The 22,549-nt window shown below is 46.6% G+C and overlaps 1 protein-coding gene across 5 annotated transcripts; it reads right to left on the bottom strand.

The window, feature by feature from the left end:
* Positions 1 to 60: 60 nt before the first annotated feature.
* On the bottom strand, positions 61 to 22,442 carry cep170bb (centrosomal protein 170Bb). Of its 5 annotated transcripts, none has more exons than XM_084699472.1 (20): positions 21,987 to 22,442; positions 20,107 to 20,244; positions 15,726 to 15,815; positions 14,699 to 14,779; positions 14,340 to 14,396; positions 13,955 to 14,075; positions 11,509 to 11,631; positions 10,794 to 11,321; positions 9,562 to 10,673; positions 9,110 to 9,289; positions 8,739 to 8,859; positions 6,887 to 8,629; positions 4,654 to 4,900; positions 4,265 to 4,424; positions 3,869 to 3,907; positions 3,148 to 3,285; positions 2,826 to 2,914; positions 2,623 to 2,716; positions 2,462 to 2,513; positions 61 to 2,287 (listed from the first exon to the last, which is right to left on the bottom strand). In XM_084699472.1, exons 2-20 carry the CDS (start codon positions 20,209 to 20,211, stop codon positions 2,064 to 2,066), a joined length of 5,304 nt encoding a protein of 1,767 aa, XP_084555598.1. In that variant the 5' UTR covers positions 20,212 to 20,244; positions 21,987 to 22,442; the 3' UTR covers positions 61 to 2,063. The 5 variants fall into 5 exon arrangements, with proteins under 5 accessions (XP_084555598.1, XP_084555599.1, XP_084555600.1 ...); XM_084699473.1 differs by lacking the exon at positions 21,987 to 22,442 and adding an exon at positions 21,149 to 21,282; XM_084699474.1 differs by lacking the exon at positions 3,869 to 3,907.
* Between the last annotated feature and the right edge of the window lie 107 nt (positions 22,443 to 22,549).

Consider the following 22,549-nt stretch of genomic DNA (forward strand, 5'->3'; position numbering starts at 1 on the left):
AAAACTGTTTATTACAAATGATAAATTGGTACAACAAATAACTTGTTGATGATGCACAAATTGGTAACTTTTGAAAAGCTCAGACAACAAATCGCAAAAATAAGTTTCACAAAATAATAAATAATTCTGAAAGAACATAATTTAATAAGAAAACAACATTCTAGCCGTTAGAAGGCCCTATGACTACAATCATGCAGTCATAGAACATGGGCTACGTTTTGGACGACCGGTTTGCGGTTTTGTAATCATTTTGGACAGAATACTAGTTGCATGCATGTAACACAAATAAAACAAATTTACGAATGACATCAGCCTTAGCAGCAGCAGTTGCATTGTCAAAACATTAACCAATCAGATGTCTGCTCTGGGTAGGCAGAATCAATACATTCTCAATGGCAACATAACCATTGATGACTGCAAAGAAAACAAAACAACATAAAAGCAATTGCATTTAACATAATAAGGGCTGTTGTAGGTAGACAGGCTACTACAATTGTACCCATATTGCGCATCCATAAAACAGCCTGCCCTTGTAAGCTAAAGCAATACAAAATGTCAGCCACAAGTCATTAACTTCATAGTTTATTTTAACATACTGCTTATATTCAGCATCACCCATGTTTCATGAGGTGTATTTCAAATGAAAAGTGCACATTTGGTGAACTAGCCTGTCCTCTCACCCAACTAACCTAGCTATGGTATACATGCACGTTCACAAAATAATTTAAAAATATTTTGTTATTTTTCTTATTGTTTAACTTCCGTACATCTACAGGTATACAGCATTCATGGCATAGTGTCACAACCTCAAGCTCCCTTGGCAGGGTACAGGAGAAAACTAGAGATTTCAGTGGTGCTTAAACTCACAGTAATGCACACACAGCCACAGTGGACACAAACATCACCATTCTACCATAGACCTGGCATACTACAACACATACTTAGTTTGGGCTGATTTTGACATGAACATCGTTATAGGCTGAAATAATAGAAACAGTGGGTTAAACCTAGAGAAAGAAGGAGGGAACAGGTACAGTATAGTTGTAAGAGAAGTTTGCTCTATGAGAATTTTCTTATTTTTCTGATCTTACATATACTTATCTTACGTATAACAGAGTCGTACTGGTTAAATTCACTCCTCAGTTCACCTTTCCACTGAATAGTTAACTATTCTTGTACAATATAATTGTGTCTGAACAGGGAATAAACTGACAATGTGTTTGCCCAAGAAGAAGCACATCAGTACCATACTGTACAAGCACATATTTTGCTAAAACAAAATATGATATGATAGATGATATTTTGTGAGATATATCACAGGTCAACATATAGCATTCCTTCACTTTCACACAATCTTGTAGAGAATAACTACAATAATGAATAATATGAATATTTAACACTGTCATCTCTGTATGTCTAGATTGTCACTTGACTAAAGATACCAGCAGTTTTTATTCAAAATCGTCATTTGCTCTATTTCCTTCCAGTAGGTAATTTAGGGCCAACCATTTCATGATTCACAACTCTTAACAATATTCAAATAATACAAAGCATTGTCACAATATTATTAACATGACAAAAATAGCGCTGCAATAAGTTTAGTTTGATGCTTTAGGTCAGGTTCCAGTCACTCTGGAACATTCAATCAATCATTTTACAAGACAGTCAATATATTACTGTCAAAACCCACTGTTACATTGCTTTGTTAAGCTCTCGGAAGTCATCCAGTATTCTTCCCTTGTACTGTATTGGTTGAGACTAAAAAGAAACTGCATGGTCTCATCTGGTTCATATGCCAAATGTTAGACCACAAGGCATACTGTATGATAGTGTTTGGATATTTTTTAACACAATATACTTAGATCAGCAAGCAACTAGTTGCAACTTCTTTTACACAGCGTTGTCTACTTTTAGTTGAGTGTGTGTGCAATGTAGAAGCAATTCTAAACAGCGCCTGCACGATAACCATTGCTGCTACTGAGAATGCATGTTCGGTTTTGAGTTGTATTTGTTGACGCTCTGGTGCATGAGATTTATAGAAAAGTTATGCTACAGTAGTCTGATCAGGCCTTAAAGTTTGCGCCGTCGGGCCCACGAGGGGACCTCTTGGCGCTTTCGTTGGCATTAGCAGTGGTGGAGCCGTGACCACGGTGTCTTTCCCCCCCGGTGGGCTTTGAGGGGGCTTTCTTCTCCTTCGAGGATTTAGCCTGTCCTCCGGAAGCAGCGGCAGTAGCACCCATGGCAGCCATTTTGGGATTTCCAGTTGGCTCCACGATAGTGTTGATAACTGAGAGACAGAAGGATTATCAATGGAGTCTTTCTTTGTATTTGTTGTCTCCTACATGGGGTTACATTTTGAACACAGCTAGCATTGTGAATGAAGTACATATAAAGATCTTTTTGAACGCAATCATTAAGTTTAGATTTTTTATTTGTTAACATTTATTTTACTATGACTTACCTTCTAATTGTTTCTGAACTCTTCGCAGTTCTTTCAAAATGGAAGAGATTTCCTGATAGAAAATTAAAAAGGTTGACACAATGGGTGGACATTTTTTTTTTGTATAGTGCTTTTCAGCTGTTTTAAAGAGATGAGATGACCGGCAATGAGGAAAGGCTGACCTTATTTGACGTCTTCAGAATGGGGACTTCATTTTCAGCATTAATCTTTGCTTCTATCTCCTCCCAGGCCTCAGTCTTGTTGTGGAATAAAACCCTAAAGAGAAAGGAGCAGGCTGTAATTGCACCGAGCAAATGAGAAAACAAATAGCAATACTTACTGTTTATTTTTTGGAACAAACACATTTACACACAAGTTCCCTTACTTCATTTTCTCCGCCAGCTGTTCAGTGTTCTCTCGAATAGCCTGAGAGAGCTGAGACACAGGATTCAACATCAGGTTGTCCAAAATAACCTGGAGGAAGAAAATGCTTGTATCTCACAAATACCCAAAAGCTTACCAATTCACCCGCATGAACGGTAATGTACTGTGATTCCCAGCAGACCAAAACTAACTGCAACAGCTCAGTGAAGCCTTTGTACTGCTTTTTCTGCAATTTGAGCAGCTCTTTTAGAATTGTGGTTTCACTGCATTCTAAAATCATTCATGCCAAAAACAGAAGAATGAGAGTTTGGCAGGACATCGACCTCTTCACGGTTCCACGGACGCCTTTGCTTAGAGCTCGGGTCTTGGTCATTCATGTTAGCATCCAGGTCCAAAACAGCAGTAGAACCTGGTGGAACCTTCTGGTAGTTTAAGCTGGCCTCTGGTATATGTTGGACCAGCTGCAAAGAAAATAACATAAGTGCATGGTCCGCATGTTTTGGAAAACTACAAAAGGCCATGACTACTTAACAAATGCCCCAAGGCTTTATACTTCAAGGGCAGAGAGGTCCATAAAACGGTGAGTAAAAATTGTTGAAAGAATAATTGAGAGCAGTGTGAGTCGTGCATTGTCGATGCATGCACCAAGTCAACATGCAATTTCATGGTGAGAACAGTGCACTATAGTGTGCGCAGTGAATTTTAGTATTGCTGGGATACAAGCCTGCGACCTAGAATTTTCAGTGCAATAGTGTGGAATAGTGCAGGCGGCAGTGACAGTTTCGAGTATTTGGTGAAGCAGTAGAGGATAGATGTGACACTGTGAGGCTTTCACAAGGACCTGTTGTTAGAAATACGAAGAACATACTCGAACCGTCCCCCAAAAAGGAAGGAAGAAAACGATAAAGAAATGGTTGCATTGCAATCCAACACCAAACTAGGGAAGTGTTAGGATCTGTACTGACAGCACTGGAGGGTGAGGGAATGGAAATGGAGAGGAGGCAAGATGAGAGGAAGAGACTAATGAATATCCGCAGTATCCACCTGAGATGGTAGGCCCCCACGCAAAAATGGATATGGGCCCTGCGTGGTAAAGAACAGAGAGATGCTCATGACTAAAGCATGATCAGCAATCCTTTGCACATGTCACCGAGTCATGAAGCCAGGTGCATAACCTCGACTAATAACTGGTTATACTATAACTCTTGGAGCAGCACAGCTATAGTTCTCAATGGTTGTATGTACTCCAACACTTCCACTTCAGTTTTTTGGTGTAAAACTGTGACCACTGTAATCGTGAAATATGAAATTTAGACATTTACAGGTTGCGATTGGACAACAATATCCTTACATCTAAATCGTACATTAGACGTTTTGAGAACCACAAGTCTTGGGGTTACAGGGGGTTAGGGTGGAGCTCTATCATGGTTATCAGTGTACCTCTTCCCTGGCAGAGATGGTCGAGGCGGGTGTGTTCGGCACGGAGCTGGGAGATGGGTTGGTGCCCATCCCAGAGGAACTCTGGGAATCCCCGTCCCCAGCAACATCATGGATTTCACGGGCCAGGATGGCAAGATCTTTGGCCAAATCCTGACTGAGTCTATCAAACCAAAGGTCAAACGTAAGCACACAGTATGCGTACACACAAACACCCATATAAATGTAGGAACAAATTTAAATCAAAGTTCAATACCGGTACAATGTACCTGAGACACAGGAAAAATGAACACAAATCAAAAAATACCCCGATCAATACTGTACAATATCCACATCGATAAGGCACTGTACACTTAGTCGTTAGAGCCATGCAAATTCAAGAATGCAAATACTTTGCGATCTCGGCGCTGTGTGTGGACCAGTTCTGGTAGTGGTCTGCCTCGTTCTGGAGTTCGTCCTCCTCTGGTTCCAGCGAGACAGATTTGGAGCGGGTCACCGCCGTCTTCTGGCCTCGGGACGTTTGCATGGAGGAGGAGGTGGAGGCGTGGGAACGTTTGTGTTTGGGAGTGCCAGTGCTGGCCTCGTATTCCTCCTCGGATGTGGACGTGTAGTCGGAGCCCTTCTGCCTACGCCGGGAAGCTGTCAGACACGGAACATTTACATTTAGCAGACGCTCTTATCCAGAGCGACTTACAGTAAGTACAGGGACATTTCCCCGAGGAAAGTAGGGTGAAGTGCCTTGCCCAAGGACACAACCTCATGTGCACCGGCCGGTAATCGAACTGGCAACCTTCAGATTACTAGCCCGATGCTCTACCCGCTCAGCCACCTTACTCCACGGAGCGGAGCAGCTTGAACGGGAGTGGATCTGAATCAACTGCTTTCTTATCATTGCGTGTTCCATCCATGTTGAATTCACGATTGATGTTTAATTATCATCATTACTCTCAATGAACGGATAATGGGACCTACTCCCCAATCTTGCTGCCTCATTATACAGACAGTAATGTGTCCTTTACAATGTCATTCTACATTTTGGGAGATCTGGCCAAATGAAAAAGACTAATTGCTAGGTAATGATGTCTAGATAGGAACTGTATTTCTATGGAAACAACAACAGACACCATCAGGGATGACGCAGTTTCTACATGATAACATTTACATTTAGTCATTTAGCAGCCGCTGAAATCCAGAGCGACATACAGTAAGTACAGGGACATTCCCCCTGAGGCATGTAGGGTGAAGTACCTTGCCCAAGGACACAACGTCATTGGCACGGCCGGGAGTCGAACCAGCGACCTTCTAATTACTAGCCAGATTCCCTAACCGCTCAGCCACCTGACTCTTCCAGAACACAGCCTCCCAATGTGCTCGTTACTAGTGGACCTGAATCGAGTTCACCAGGACAGGCAGGCAGGCTCTGCTAGTGTTTCCATTGAGTCAGCACGTAATACATCTTCTATCATTCATTGAACAGATCTCATTGCATGACATGTGTAACTGATACAAGCCACACAGCTTCTTCCCATCCAAAGGGTTTTGATTGCAAAGTAACCAACCAAGTCAGCCAACTGTTAACACAACATTTGCCGTCATAGAAAACAGAACATGCATCACATTTTCTGTCCTGATAGGAGAGAGGGGCCACACATTAGCTATGCGGATGACACACAACTATATATATCCAGTGAAGCCAATGATGCAACGGCCATCAATTCCATTACCAACTACCTGTTGGCAATAAACAAATGGATGAATGATAACTTTTTTAAATTAAATGAAGACAAAACCGAAGTCCTATTAGGTGGCCCCAAATCCAAAAGAGAGATGCTTACTAAGAATCTAGGAGGCTTAACCCCCTGGCTTAAACCAGAGGTGACGAGTCTCTGTGTAATCCTGGACTCAGATTTGAATTTCAACTCTCACATAAATAAAGTGACCAAAACAGCTTTCTTTCACCTGAGAACAGTAGCAAAGGTACGACCATTCATAAACCAAAATGATGCAGAGAAGTTAATTCATGCTTTTATATCCAGCTGGCTGGACTACTGTAACACACTTTTCACTGGTCTTCCAAAGAAAACCACTGAAAGACTACAGCTCATTCAAAATTCTAGCTACTTTACACTGGCTCCCTGTCACTTTCAGAGTTGACTTTAAGGTGCTTTTCCTCACATACAAAGCTCTACACGGACAAGGACCTAGCTACATTGCTAACTCCCTTATAAACTACACACCAGCTAGAACACTGCGACCATCAAATGCAGGCCTATTAGAGGTCACCAGAAGCAGTCATAAGAAGATTGGTCATTCGGCCTTTGCTAATTACGCCCCAAAACTATGGAACAAATTACTCATAAATATTAGGAAAGCAAACACGCTAGACATTTTTAAAATACAGCTTAAAACCTACCTTTTTACCGAAGCATTTAATTAATTTGATCTCAGAAGGGTTTTATTACTTTTATTAGTTATATTATTGTTGCTATTTTAATTATGACTTTTATCACTTGAATTATTGTTTTTATTGACTGTATGTAAAGCACCTTGAGATACAATTCTTGTATGAAATGTGCTATATAAATAAAGTCTTACTTACTTACATAGATCATTTGAAATACTCACCGGTTGTGCTGGGGTATTTGGCTCCACTGGAGCGGGTACGAGTCAATGGCTGCTTCCCTGAAGCCCCGGCCCCTCTGGCGGAGCCTGCCTTGGCCTCTCCCACGGATGTCTTCCTTGTCGGCGCAGCGGATTCCGTGCTCCGGGCGGTGAAACCAGGGCGACCCGTGGAGGAAGACTCGTTGTCGCTGGGTACGGTGAAGGAGCCCGTTCGCTTTCTGGGCATGGCCAGGATGTCCAATCGAGACAGCTTCTTGGCGTCCGCAGAGGCCTTGCCCGGCACACTGACCTGGTCCGAGTTCTGGGACCCTCTGTCAGTCTCGGCGCCCTCGTTGTCCGAGGCGTCCCCCAGGCGAGCCCGGCGAAGCATCGACGCGCGTGTCGGCCGCGGCGCCGAAAGGCTGTTGGAACGCAACAGCACCTGCTGGGCGGCGGTCTTGGCCGTCTTTCCGTTGTCCTCCTTCTGAAGAGGAGCGATGAGCTTCTTGCTGCGGCCGGAAGGCCGGGAGCCCGCTTCGTGGTCGGAGGACGTGGTGTCAGGCCAGTTCTGGCTGGCGCTCGGCTGGCCCTCGTTCAGGTCCAGGGAGCCACGGTTTCCAGCGCTACGGCGCATCTGGAAGCGCTTAGCGGCCTCGGCCTTACTGGCGCTGTCGGTGGGGACCTGGCTCCGCCGTTTCTCCGACAAGCGCTCGCGGGCTGTCAGCTGCCGGTTTTTCTCCGGGACGGACGGGCCGGAGGAGGACTTCTCCTTCTGGAGGCCGCCAACGGAGGTCCGCTTCTTGGGCCCCGAGGCGACGGGCGTGTTCTTGTTGCTAAGCAGACTCACGGTACTGGCCGTGTCCACGTCCGATTCGCCCGAAAGGGAGTCGTCGATGTGGCTGGAGCCTTTCTTTGAGCTGCGTCCGGACCCCGACGAGGGGAATTTGGCATCCAGAGAGGCGAGCGTGTTCTCCGCCTCCCTCTGGAAGGACTGCTGGTCCTGCGCTGCCTCGCTTTTCTGCTCCAAGTCTCTCAGGGTGGGGTGGCTGGAGATGTGAGGGAGCCTCTTGACCTGCACGCTGTCGCTGGGTTGCTCTTTGGTGAAGCTCTCTTGTCGGACAAAGGAGGAGGAGTTGGAGTGATCTTTTGTGGGTAACGCGTCTTTGTCCTGCGTTTGAAGGTTGGGGGCCGAGTAATTGGGCTTGACCCCGGACCTCCGCGGTTCGTAACCGCTCAGGTGCCTGATCAGCACCGTGGTGGGGGGCATTTTGGCCGGTGGGTCGCGTCCCCGCTCCGGCTGAGACAGAACCGGACTCCGGGCCAGATCGGACCTGCTTGAACATTCCTCGGACCCAATGTAGAAGGAAGTGGACTTGGTAGAGGGAGACAGCTTCTCCTGACCCCTGTACTGGGCTCCACATTCCCCAGGGGAGGTGGCAGGAACCCCCTTCCTCGACTGGCTCTTTCTGGTCCTCTCCAGCAGGGAGCCGTCATCTGAGCGACTGGTGTCACTTAAGCTGTCCGGGTCCACTTCGTCCTGGACACATAGTCTCTGGATGGAGTCCGGTTGACGGGGTGTCCCAGGGCACCTGTCCAGGGGTTCCTGAGCAAGGTAGGGCTCGTGCCTGATCAAGATGCTCGGGGTGGAACTCTCCGGCTTGTCCCCAGGGGGCACCTGGGGCAGGAGCCTTCTGGTCCTCGAACTCTGACTGGACTCTGATTCGGAGTTATCGTAGCTTACAATTGAGCGATTCATGAGGCGTGAATCTGGAAAAAGAAATGATGAACAAGGATGATTTTTGCTTCAGTATCCAGACTAAACCTAGGCATTGTTACTCTGGTTACAAATGGTCAGAAGAGAAAGAAGATACCGCACCTCCCTCCACAAATTCCCCTTGAGGTAAGGTGGACCCTGGGTCAGTGTAGCTGTCCGCCAGACTGGCCCACTGGGAAACCCATTTTGGCCCCTCCAGCGCTGCGATGCTACAAGCCTGCACCTGACACAGTCAAGGAAAGTAGAAGTCTTAATCAACCCATCAAAACAGTCATTTTAAGTAACGTTTCACTTTCCACGCACAATATGAAAAATAAAATTGAAAAAACGTAAGGAGAGAAACAGGGGGGAAGCCGAAAGGGGGGTAACGACAACAACATCGTAAACATGCACTCACTACCCAGTGGTGCATGCTTATCGCCACGTGTATGTCCACCAACGCCGGTTGTAAAGCCCGTGGGTGGTGAGATTACCTGAACAGGGCCCGTGGGGGCTTCACTGAGGGAGGCTGGGTTAAAGCCATGCATTTGATCCACAGTGCTACCGTCACTAGGGCAGAGGCTAGCCTGCTCGTCCTTGCCATCATTTATGATGGGCCTATACACGCCTGCAGTCACTCCACTGTACTCCGGGGAGTCGAGGACACCAAACACCTGTCAGGGGACAGAGCATGCATGAGGTAGGAGAAGCGGGACTTTGGCAGAAGGGGGGGGGGGAGGAAGGGGGTCGTAAGTGGGCACGGGGGCAAGGGCAGGTGTATTCTGGGCATGCACACCTTGTGTAACACCACTGTTTAGAGCATTAGTAGCCAGGTAGTTGAAAACGATACACGTCACAAGGATTACGTACTGGAAGCCGAGCACTTGGAAAGGAACATTTGTTTTGTTTTTTTTGGGGGGGGGACGAGTTTAAACGGCAAGTTAACCTGGTCGATCATGTTGCGAGCGTCTTCCACCTCCTTGTCCTGTGACTCGGTCTCGATGGTGTAGGTGCCCGCGTCACTCAGGCTGTCCTCCTCCTCGGTCCTCACCGCCCTCGACGTCTTGGGGTCGACCCCGCGGACTCCCAGGGGCAGCATGGGGGACACGGGTGGTACGGAAGAGTGGACGGGGGAGGTGTTCTGGACGGGGTTGAGGGATGGGGAGTGGCTGAAGGCGGGGGCGGGGGAGGGAGAGGGGGAGGGAGAGGGAGAGAATGCAGTTGGCTGCACGGGGGTGGAGGGGTAAGAGGCCGAGGTTGGGGCGGGAGGGTCCAGGGGCGAAGGGATCCGGTGGCGCGAGGGGGACATCATGATCGGCGGGGCCGACATGGGAGGAGGCGATGACTTCTCCCTGGTCGGGGACACCGGCACGTAGCCCGGGTCCTTCAAGAACTCCGCCGCAAACTCCTGGGCCAGCTTGGATTTCTTCCCCACGCTGCCAAACGGCTTGATGGTGATGCCCGGGGAGGAGCGCGACGACGGGCCGGAGGCCAGAGAAGAGCCGTCCCCCTCCGTCTTCTCCCTCTTCAGGGAGCTGGACCTCTGGGGCCCCCCGTGGCCTTGGCCCTTCAGCGGAACCGTCACCTGCTGCGTGGGCGGGATGTGTGCGTGCATGGAGGCCGGCCGCTCCCCGCCCTTCCGCCGCTCCAGCTTGGCTTTGAGCGCCGAGTAGGAGTCGGCGTGGGCGGGGTTGTGCGTGAAGGACTGCGAGCGCTTCTTGCGCGGGTTGTCGTCGAAGAACTCAATGATGAAGGCTTGCTGGCTGAGGTGCTCCTGGGGGCCCTGTTTGGCAGAGTCCAGGCTGGGGGAGGACCCCTCTGGGGGGCTCTGGGACAGGGGCCTCTCAGGGGCCACGGGGGAGACCACGGTCCGTTTAGGTGGAGAGAGTTGAGGCTGAGGCTGCAATGACCTCTGTGCTGGAACGGACTGCTTCGACAGAACTGACTGGACCGACTGTTGGGATTTCTCCGACTGGACAGAATTGTGCGACTTGCTTCGCTTTCCTGTTAAAACTTGATCTTCAGAATCACTCTGGGTCCCATCCTCATGGTGGTGTCCTGACAACAGACAAAGAAAAAACAACAATTTAGAAGAAAAAAAAACATGAAAAACCTGCCTTTGATCAACCCCTACCCCGATCAAAAACAATGTATGTGCCTTTAAGGCTGCAGTCTGACCTTTGAGGGTCTTCATATTCACGGCCAAGTCACTCTTTGTGCTGTACACATCCTCGCAGGTGGGGCGCCGCCTCATCATGCTGACGTCACTGTGCACCAACCAATCGGCCACCTTGCACTCCGCCGACATCACCTCAGTCGGCGTGGCGATTGCCGTTTTCTCAGACGCCGTCGGCTGCTGCGGCGGTTTCCGCTGGCGAGCGGAAAACTTGGTCACGTGATCCTTAATCTTGATCTTTCCCGGCGTGCAGTCGTCAAACTCGATGGTGAAGGAGGCGTGGCTCTGCACCACGGGCGGAGTGGGGCTGGTGGGAGTGGGCTCGGCCGGGGGCGTGTCGGTATCCTTGGTGGGGATCTCGTGGAGCTCTGCCCCTGGGGACTTGGGGTGGAGCTGGAACTCCTTGGTGGGGATTTCAAAGTAGCTGGGCTCTCGGTGGTAGGGGAAGATGGACTTGCCCTGGGAGTCTCGGTACTCTGACAGGGAGCCGTTCACCTCTGGCTCCAGGGAGCAGGCGTCCTTTGGCATGTCTGAAAACAAGAAGTTCCAAAAAGCTCAAAGCTCTGAACGCATGCACTAAATATTCTACTGCCTATGAAGAGGGTCAGAAATAAACGGAAAAATACATTGGAAGCTGCTTAAATGTTAACAAAAATCGAAATGTTTCGCGGAAAGACTAAATGAGTATTTGAATGTGTCTGAGGACTTCAGGCTGACCTGGGTGACCTTCCTCAGGTCTGTGTCCATCACTGTGCTGTCCCTTGGTCCTGTCTTCCTCCTCGCCCCACCACGATGGCTGCCCATACAATGGGGTCGGCCTGGTCTGGGAGACTGGTGCCTCTGTGACACACACACACACACACAGAGTGAGAGTGGGTCGCCTTCTCTTCTCGTTACCACTGCACTTTCATATGGGCCCCCCTGGTGAGAATTGTGACTAATTTATGTTGTAGCTGGAGAATGCTTTACTTAACCAGTTCACTGCTGTAAATGTATGGTAGATATGATGGGAGACTTTCATGGTCAAGAGAAAAACGTTGGCGTGTAAAAGGTTCCCTGATGTGACCTTTTCCAGATTGCTCCCATCACGCCATGCTGCGCCCCTGAGGGTTTGTATGGATACCTTGATATGCTAATCAACACTATGCATCGCACCACAAAGGCTTGTTGAGTACATACGCTGTCCACGTCAGTTCAACATGACTTCAGTGAAGCTGACGGGCTCGTGACCTTCTGTCACAACCAGTGGTGAGACTTCCCTTCCACTGCGTGAGAGGTTTCGAAGACGTTCTTTCCGTCCGACCAACACATTGCCTGGGTCTGTGGTAGCATGCGGCTCCATTAATCATCCACCATTTACCCTTCACATATCTGCCACTGTCATCTACATTTAGTCATTTAGCAGACGCTCTTATCCAGAGCGACTTACAGTAAGCACAGGGACATTCCCCCCCAGGGCAAGTAGGGTGAAGTGCCTTGCCCAAGGACACGACGTCATTTTGGCACGGCTGGAAATCAAACCGGCAACCTTCTGATTACTAGCCCGAATCCCTAACCGCTCAGCCACCCGACTCCATCGATCATCGATTGCAATGTCTACCATGTGTATGACCCTGACCGTATACGAGCACTAAAGGATGGCGAAACTCACTAGTATCTAAAAAGAAGAAAGTGTGACTAGTGTTTGGCCATGTGTCCATACTCACTGCCTGAGGCCAGACAACAGCACGTGTGATCCTAATGAGGCAACGTTTCATCCAGCATTTCCCACTGGCAGAGATTAGGCTTGCTGTGAGGCCGCACAGCTGAGAAGATTAACTCCACGTCGATTTCAGTGGGGAATGACTCGTTTCCCATTGCCTTATATTCAGTTTATTTATCCTTATTTTGTAAGTTATAGCCTTGGTCAAGGAAAAAGCCTTTTCTCTGAATATTCATGAAGCATTACCTCAGGGTCAAGACGTCCCTGAGATATATAGTCACGGTTTGTTAGCTGCGGTGCTACATAGATCAGTCTTACATCACGACGTGTGAGGATTATGCTAACTCCTGGACAGGGAAAGCTAGTCTGGACAGAGGGGATGAAAAAGAGAAGAAAAAAAAAATCATCACTGAGGCCATGAGAGCAGAGTCTATGGGTGCGGCAGTCGTTGCCATGGAGACACAATGTGGTCGCAGCCAGTGGGGAGGCAGACCGAGACAGAGGGGATGACAGGAGTGGGGGGAGGGGAAGGGACTCAATTAAGATGAGCGGATGCTGACATCATACAGAGGGACTAGCCGGCTGTTTTCACAAACAAGGGATTTTAAAGGACGCTCTGATCCGAATGACTGGAAATATTTGCAGGACGTTTGATGCGCTCAATCAGACAGCACGGCAAATAAATGAGGAGATGCCCTGTCAATTAAACAGAGAGGAGTATATTTAGATTCCAATGAGGTCATGCAGCCCTGTAGATTCGGGAGTGTCCAGTCAGATCAATCCATTCAGCCTCTGACCGCGTCCCCCATGCCTCAACCTATAGCTAACTGAGGCCAAAGAGACCGTAGCAGGTCTCGCTTTTAAAAGAGTGGAAATGAGAGAGAGCTGGAGGGCAACAGAGGAATCAAGGTCGTGTCCGAGACCCCTAGCCTGAGCTACCAGACCTAGAGATCAAAGCCTTCATCCATTACAGCTCAGTGCTACAGGGCTGTATATCAGTGTAAGCAAGGCCTGTATTCCTGCCTAAATAAGTGATGTCCTGTAGAGAACACTGTGCATGAGCATACAGGCTGCACACAAACGTCCATAATGTATTGTGATATTTATAGATGGGAAACCTTGACTAGAAGTCAGGCAAATGGCTCCCAATAAAGCATTGGAGCCGTAAAATGCCCTATGTATTCGGGGGTCACTATACAGACCAACGTGGTTCTCAATTGCAATGTTTCCCACATACATTCATTCATACATTAGGGTGTGTGTATGAAAAGTGGGTCATAGTCTTTGAAACGGAACACAACTCACCATATGTGCACCATGGAGGTGGAGAGATTCAACAGGAGACGGTTGTACTAGACATCCTAGCTGCACTGCTCTGCTTCTGTCGTGCCCACGCGGGATCACAGACACACACAGCTGGCACACAGTCCGATTGGGTCTGAGGGCTTGGCTGGTGCCTACCTTGAGACAGAGACTTCTTGTCGGTCTTCTCCAGTTTGGACTTGTCCTCCGGCAGCTCACACGACTTCTTGCCCTCGGAGGCCTTCAGCCCCATCTGCAGCTGGCTGGTGTACTTCTCATGCTGAAGCAGCAGGGGGCGCAAAGCCAATCACATCAAAAACGTGAGAGAAAAGTGCTGCATCAACAGTCAAAGACTGCAAGTTGGGATGTCGAAAATGCAGTGTGGAAATATGGAGATAGATAAACAAATGTGATAGCGCTAACCATGCCCTGTAGCTCATGTCTCAGTGAATGTGCATCTGCAAACCTTAACAATTCTGTATCTTTTTACTCTCAGTTGTGGTTGTCTATTTTGGAAACGACATGCCATCTTGTAAATACATACTTTCAAGGCCTCCTCTGGGACTTTGTGCTGGCTCTTCTCCAAAACGTACACATGGGAATGTAAATGCTGAGTTAAGTCAATGACTTCACGTAAACATTGCATCATGGACAAACAGGTCAATGTTAAAGTCAGTGCTTCCAGGAGTTAGACCCATTCAATAGCACACCGTTCTTAGTTTGCCATCCAGCCATGACTGAAATAACTGACGCCTACATGAACTGGTAACAAACAAAACAATTAAAGCCAAAAGAATACGATTCAATTAACCAAATAACAAGTCAAGAATTTCTGTAAAACGTGTGTGAAATCCCACTAATATTTAAGTATCAATATTGAACTTGAGTATAAATGAAAAGGATATCATATCCAAAGCGGATGACATCCGACAGCTTGAGGGTGATGTAGGTCTGGTCTGGAATCTTAAGATCATTCACAAATGTCTGGAGGTAAAAACAAAACAAAGTCAACATTGAAAGTACATTATTTCCCATTTACGTGAGCAATAATAGGACCATGCAGAAATCGGTATCCGTGTATAAACACTGATATTTGGCTCTCTGCCAGAAACGCCTCACTTACAATGGCTTCCCCCGGCACAAGACTGCCATGGACTTCCAGTAAGGCCAGCAGCCTACGTGTAATAATAACCTAGGTTTCACCCTACAGTACATACTAGTCAGGAAAACCCATTAAATATAAGAACTGTTGTGGCTAATTGGACCACTTGATCGCATAGAACAACAGAGGTGACGCATTTAATCAAAGCTATGATCCCAAAACGATGTGCTCAGCTGGTCTTTCGGTTCGCTGGCGCAGTGCTAATTTGACAAGATCGATTCAGGTCCAGTGAAAGATACTTGGATTATTTCCACGTCAGTGAGGGAAGACTGCATCAGCACACCAACAAAGCACTCCTTCAAATATTTAGAGACTGTCCAGCTTTCATCTGAAGGTTTTTTCATCCAACAGCACTATTTACAGTATGAACGCTTGGCTAGGAATATTAGCTTGTGAAATAAAGGACTTCAGCCTTTTTCGACATGTATGTTGTGACTACTCTGTCATAACATGTAAGGCATGACAGTAAGAACACAACATGTCTATAGGCAGTAAATTCCAGATGACACCAGGAATTCGTCTTCATAGAAAAGAACCTTAACACAGCTTTTTTTCTTCTTTTTTTAAGTCTCTACTTTTGGATGAACTAGCATTAACTCTTACTTAAGACAGATCTATTAATATGTGCTTAAGCTATTCATGCAATAGTAGGCTCAGATACTGAAGAGTTGAGTTTAAGCTGTAAACTTTTGGAATTACATTATACCCATTGTGTGTCTACAGGATAGTCCTTCTAGGACCTTCTGTTCTGCTCTCTCGGATACTCACTCCATTGAGGCTCCCCAAGTCTTTGACCAGATGCTCGTCGGTAGCTGGGCTGAAGTTGATGACAGCATGCTGCTTGTCCACGCTACGAGACTGCAGCAGACAAAGGAGAAGCAATCCTGGTTAATGACAGGTGATTTTCTACATACAATATTCATATCGCATCCGCTCCCATCACCGGATATCACATCAATATAACCAGAGAACATGAATACTGTACCAAGCACTGGATCAATATGCAAGGGTAGAGTCATTATGAGATCCTGTAGTTATGGCCATGAGGCAAGAGATATAGAACACCAATGACACTTAATTCTCCAAAGAGTATAGTTTCAACTGAAGGTTTAGGGGAAATGATTCGAAATCCCTATATGAGCTGGATCAAACCGGCTCTCCATTTACAGAGAGTATCCATTTCAACTTGTGGTTTTGATCACGCGACCAATGTACTTGTTTCCATTTTGAGCGGCACGCCTGACAAGGATCAATAGATGCTTCCTGAGGTGGTGTACAGCAGACCAGGATGTTTCGAAGCCAGAAGCCGTCAAAGGCCAAGACACAGCTAGACGCATCTCCCTTCTGCCAGACTGGAGCAGATGGCAGCTACGGTAGATGCCCTTTACCTCCCACTGGCGGGCAGACAGTGGAGGGGGCAGTGGGTGCTGTATTGTTCAGGCGACCTGATGCCAGGGCTGGGCGTGTGTCCTTTCATGACCCCTGCCCACTGACACACACACACACACACACAAACTCCCACTCATGTCACGCTAATACAAAATGAAGGACCCTGGGTTGTGCAGGAGGTGTAGGTTAAAGCATGGCGGTGCATCACCAAGTTGACTCGTTGATTTTTCAGCGTAAATCCCTGCCCTGAAATTGAGCCCATACGTCCCACAGCTTTTTGGACAGAACATGTAAAGATGCCAAAGAACAATCTGCTACGCATGAATCTAGGACCTTGCCGCCGCAACACAGCTCACCCTCAAACGCGCTCCGTCAGACAAAGCCACGTGCTATCTGGTTGCATCCCATGCATTCGGCTACATGGCGGGCGCCTCACCCACAAACGCATCGCCATTTAGAAATGAATCATTTAAATAAACCACTAAAAGCCTTGTTGAGTTCTTTTTGCTTTTGCCTTGTGTTCCTGCAGGCCCAATAAGCCTCAGTGACGTGTATGTCGTGGCAAGCGTGTTGGAGGGTGACTAGATAATGAATGGGGGTAAATGATGAGATAAATGTATGTTTACATTAGCATCCATTGTGCCTAATAATACAGCTACAACTTGGTTGCATTACCACTGCACACGCAGTGAGTGTATGTGCATTTATCTTATCTATGGGAACTTAATGTAATAGTTAAAACTTATAATTGAAGAATTACCTACACCTTCAAATGCTAATTTTGAGGCCATACAGCTGAGGTATCACTTTATGCAATGTAAATATAACATGCTGACAAGAGGCCTCGAAACTCACGTTGATGAATATTAAAATCTGCATTCATCGTTAGTACAGTCAGCCTCAAACCTTACACACTGCATCCAAATCAAACTGTAGACAAACCATACTTGACAGGAAGGTCACAAACAGACGAACATAAAGAAAAAAAACGAAAACATACTCCGCATACTACCACCAGAATCGTTTGCCATTTCACAAAAGAACTGTAAACATACAGTCACGTGTTCCGACTCGTTCTAGACCCCATTCATGGTCGGCGAACACCGACTGTACGTCTCCTTCATCTCAATCACGGCAGTGAGAGCACTGACGTGATCCTCGTGTCTCCCGATTACCATCCTCATTACCCCCTCCATTAGGACACTTCAAAGCGGGCCAGCGTTGCTGTCCTCTCGTCTGAGGACCTGCTGTTGACATCCATCTGTTGATGCGTTCACATTTACATGTATTCATCGAGGAGGCACTTTAATCCACAAACATTCTAAATAGCGCACATAGTGAGGGCAGCAGATAATCCCGGACGAGAGGTGTACAGTTCTAGCAGTGCACGGGTTCGTGCCGAGGAACAGTCTGCGTTCTACGAGCCTGGCTTTTTCTTAAGGTTGCTAATGCTAGAGTAGCATGATAAAAGGATTTGCAACTTGCTCAATTGTGCTGTGCGCTTCCAACTCTTTCTGTGGGAGCCTGGCGTAGTGTATCACGGCTGGAGATTGATCACATCTGAGGCAGTTCTGACTGGTTCACGTTCAAATCACAAAATATACAAGACCGTAAAAAGTGACTGGAACTCGTTTGAAACACTCCAGTCAAATATCCCCCCCCCCCCCCCCTACTGTGACAGGTGACAAGGCATGACTGAAGAAGCAGCATAGGCAGAAATCAACCCAGTCAAGGAGACGCACAGGAAATGAAATAGGTCAGAGGCAATCTTAACCACAGCGTGGCAGGTTCTTCAGCAGTGCTTGAAAGATGAGCCGTTCAGACACTGCCCTGAAGCGAGCCGTCACTGAAAACTCGCTAAGCTTGTTAAAAAGAAGAAGAAAAAGAAGAACAAAAATCACTATTGCAGCATAAAGGTGACCTGGTGATGCTAGGGCCCAACAAAACAAACAAAGGGGCCAGTCTCATCCTCACTGGCCAACACCAGGTAATGGGGGCCCGCGCCAAAGGATGTAATACGATAGCATGTGACCTGAATGTTAACTGACAGTAATGATAGTCAACTTTGAAAATAATGCATTGTACTGTGCGGTACTGTATACGTTTTTGGAAACGGTAAATAATGAACTGTGCACAAGGACTAGTAGTGGTGAAACTGTGATTTAGCCCACACAATGACATCATTGTAGTCAGATTGTGGTGGGAGCTTTCACCACTTAACAAAAAAAGGAGAGAGGGGAGGGGGGGTGAATGGTATTGGGACACTGAAACCACTGTGGATGGCAGGTAGAACAAAAGTTTGTTATCGAGCGCTGACATTATGGTACTGGCCGGGGGGGGGATATGTGTTAATCAGACACAAAGTAACTTTCAACTGAAACATATACAGGAGAGCACATACTGTACAGTGTATAGAGAGAAGGAATACTGACCATTTGGAACACACATAGCAAAAGACTGGCACAGAAGCTCATCTGTTTTTGAAAGATACTTTTGGAGGCATTTCTGCCTTTGTCATATTTTCCAGTGACAATATTGACAGGCAGCAAGGAGAGAGAAAGGGGGATGACATGCAGCAAAGGGCCCAGGCCGGATGTGAACCCAGGTCATTGGGGTAAGGCCTCAGCCCATGTGGTAAGTACACTTATCCGGTGAGCCACCGGGGTGCCCCGAAAGCTCTTATCCTTTTCCGATATCCCCATTACCAGCACTACTGTGGGAATATGATGGGAGGAGAGACAGCAAACTCCATTATGAGATGATTCAAGGAAGGCAACAGGTTCTCTTTCCATACAGTACGAGGCTAGACCTGTCTACCTTAGGCGTTGCTATGGGCAACAGCTAACCGCATCAGCTCTGCATTGTCAGGATCTCGGTGCCGGTGCCACAGCAACTGTCGGGGCGGATTTATAAAGGACGACAAGCCTTTTGGGTCGACCCTGGATCTATGGGCTATTTTCTCAAGGCAGCTCCGGTCAAAGGATTTCATTGACAGCTGGCCTGATTGCTCTAAAAAGCAAATGTCTCGCTTTGGTAAACAAACGGGCCTGTTTCTTTGCCGGTGTTTTTCTGCTGACATTTTGACTGTGAGGATTGTCTTTGTAGAGCTATGAAAGAGGTGCAGTGTATAGAATGCCCGTCTTGTGTAAACAACATTTGATGTTGATTAGAAATGTGACCATTAGGTCTACATTGATCAATGCCACAATACCAAGTCTTAAACTGCATTTACAAAGAATCCAATAACTGTCTTTCTGCCCACGCAACAATTATATAATACTCAACACTTGACCGGAAAACTGCTTTATCGGCATGCGCCATCTTATTACAAACATACTGTAGGGGTCCTTTTGTCGGGAGGCGTTGACTTCCTTCAGTGTTTCAAGTTCTGCTTGAGGTTGGTTTCCCCCTCTTTTGAGGTTGGTTTCCCCCTCTGTACAGTCCCTTTCCACTTTAGCCCATCAGCGCATTCTAAAAACGGCTCAAAAAGCAACCCAGACTGTCCTACCATGCATGTCAAAGGCCATCTTCCTCCAGCAAGCCACAGTATGACGTCGTAGAGGAGAGTAATTCCTGTAGACATGGTCGACAGCTTGGGATTGCTGATTATGCTTTAAAAACAGGCTCATTCCTTCGAAATACCCTTGCCCGCAGGCTGTTACTGTGACATTTGACTATTTCAGAGATGTCATCTAAAAGTATAAATTGCTCCTCAAAAGGGTGCAACGGCTCAGGACGGAGGGCTGAAGTCACCACTCACCTGCAGCATGAGCTCACAGTCCTCCCGGCCCACGAAGATCATCTCCCTGGGGAGCCGGTGCCGGGTCCCAGAGCTGCTCACCAGGAACCATGATGTCACGCTCATCTTCACAGACCACCCAGGTAACCCCTTTGCATCCTGGGACGCAGGGATTGGACAGATACCTCACAGTTAGCTCATTGATGACCAGCTGAGTAGCATACATGTCAAATGGTGTCAAACGATCACAATCAAGTACTCCATTGATATATCATTTAAAGAACACTGTGGTGAGTATATATCACACGTACAACCTTCCCATGATATCCGGCAGGATACTAATTCCCAAGAAATTATATACAGATGGATGTACGCTATTCTAGAAAAATCTATGACAGACTCGTAGCTCATTGGAAACAACACCGTCAGTCATGTAGTATAAGAAATCATAAATCTGCATGTTGTGTGGCCTTATGCATAGGTTTCATTGACAGCAAATGATAATTAGGGTGTAGGCCAAATACCCCTTGGGTAGCAGTGACTGCTGCTATGAGACAGACACCTTTGGGATTAGGGGCTGTTAGGCAGAAAGCATGTTCCTGTGTTGTTCAACACAAACAGACATGGGTACTTTGGCATGTTACGAACAGAAAGTGTCGACTGTTACTATCAAGAGGTGACTGTATCAACCCAATGTTGTAAAAAGTAATTCAATGCAGAGTGAAAAGTGAAGGGGGTTTAACAACTTGAATTTCCAATGAGAGAAGAATCCTTATTGTCCCATATTCATTCATCTTCTTGCTGACATTCAAATGGAAAATTAGCTGATAAGACATGAACATCACTCACCAGTGTTTACTCCAGAAAATGTGGATTCACATACAAGTCAGTTATAATATAATCTGACGAATTAAATCTCTAGGCAAAAATATAGGCATAACACATTTGCATCAATCGTCCTAATTAACTCTAGAGGTCATTACCCATGTTAAATCCTATGGATCCATTTAGCCTGTATTGTCACTCAGTCTCTCTTACTACTAATGACCAATCAATTCCATACCTGCTCAGTTGCATGTTAATTTAACGGTCATAAAAGCTAATCCCTGGTAGGGAAAACACAAGGTGCAACTAGTAGGGCTAGGCCTACTCAATGCCGTTCAATAACAATGTAGTTTGCTGTTAAAACACAACATCTGACAGAACAAGCCTTATAGAATATTATCTCTAACAAGCAATATTCAAATGATTACAAATTTATTTTTCATTCGTAACACATGTGTCCACATTCCCTTACAGCATCATGGGGTCCATGTGATAGGCCATCCAATGTGAATTCAGCCGCTCACTGTTTCACCATCCAAGTATTTAACACAACCCAAATGTGTCATGTCCTTGAAACGACTCAACTAACCCGTTTCTCTTAGCCTATGACAGGTCAATGTATTTGCTGTTATAATTTGATAAATAGCCTGATATAGCCTAACCTGTCTAACGTGACAACTGGCCCCGAATAGCCCGATAGCATCGCACACTGACTGATATTCGACTGAAGGCCCATGTCTTTTCAGCAATAGAAATGGGCTGTCATACAGAGGTTGATACAACGTCAAAGCTCAAATATGAAAATATTTTAAAAAGATGGCCCAATATGGGCCTTGTAAATAGATTTAACTGTATAAAAAAGGCGTGTTCCCTGTCAATGATGCAGGCTACCAGTCACTGACAAGGAGGTAGCTACCGTTGTTGCTGAACAATTCAAAAATAAAAGCATTATCATAGTCTGTTACGACGAGTAATGTATGGACAAAATTACATAAATTACTCTTTGACTAACATATAGTACTATTTCGTCTCACAGCATTCCAACAAACGGCGCAAAATGGTTTTCCCATACTTACCTATAGTGATGCTGCTCCACACCAAAATGCAACAAACAAAATCACCATCGAATACAGACAGACACACCCTTTCGTTGCTTGACGTGGTCTAATTCCTCGAAATTGTTAATCAGCGGTCAAACATTTGTGCAGCCTTCAACCGATTCCGAATACAGGTAGCCTACAGACCAGCGGCACTTCGGGCGTAGACAACGGATGCTGCTGCTGTTATGGCATCTCTATGGGACTCGCCGACTTGTGACCAGCACCGCCTCCCTGTATTCGGCAGGTTGTTGACGCAACACCACCAGCGGCGTAGCCTAATATCAAATGTTCACTTGCCAAGTTGCACACCTGCTCACTAGCCTATAGGCAAGAGATGAATGAACCAGTGTCTGTAACTACCTGTTTCTGTTTCAATACAGGCCTAAATATATTTGTTATCATAACGACAATACGTGACAAGGTTTTGTGTCATTCAAGTGAGGGCGAACGTCGTTTTGGGAGTGACGTCACTTCTTTTGTTTCCCTGCAGAATACCTTGTGAAATATTTTAACATAACTGCATGCATATTAAAATATTA

This window comes from Hypomesus nipponensis, chromosome 6, assembly GCF_054491055.1.
Source record: "Hypomesus nipponensis isolate SF chromosome 6, ASM5449105v1, whole genome shotgun sequence".
Classification (NCBI taxonomy): Eukaryota; Metazoa; Chordata; class Actinopteri; order Osmeriformes; family Osmeridae; genus Hypomesus; species Hypomesus nipponensis.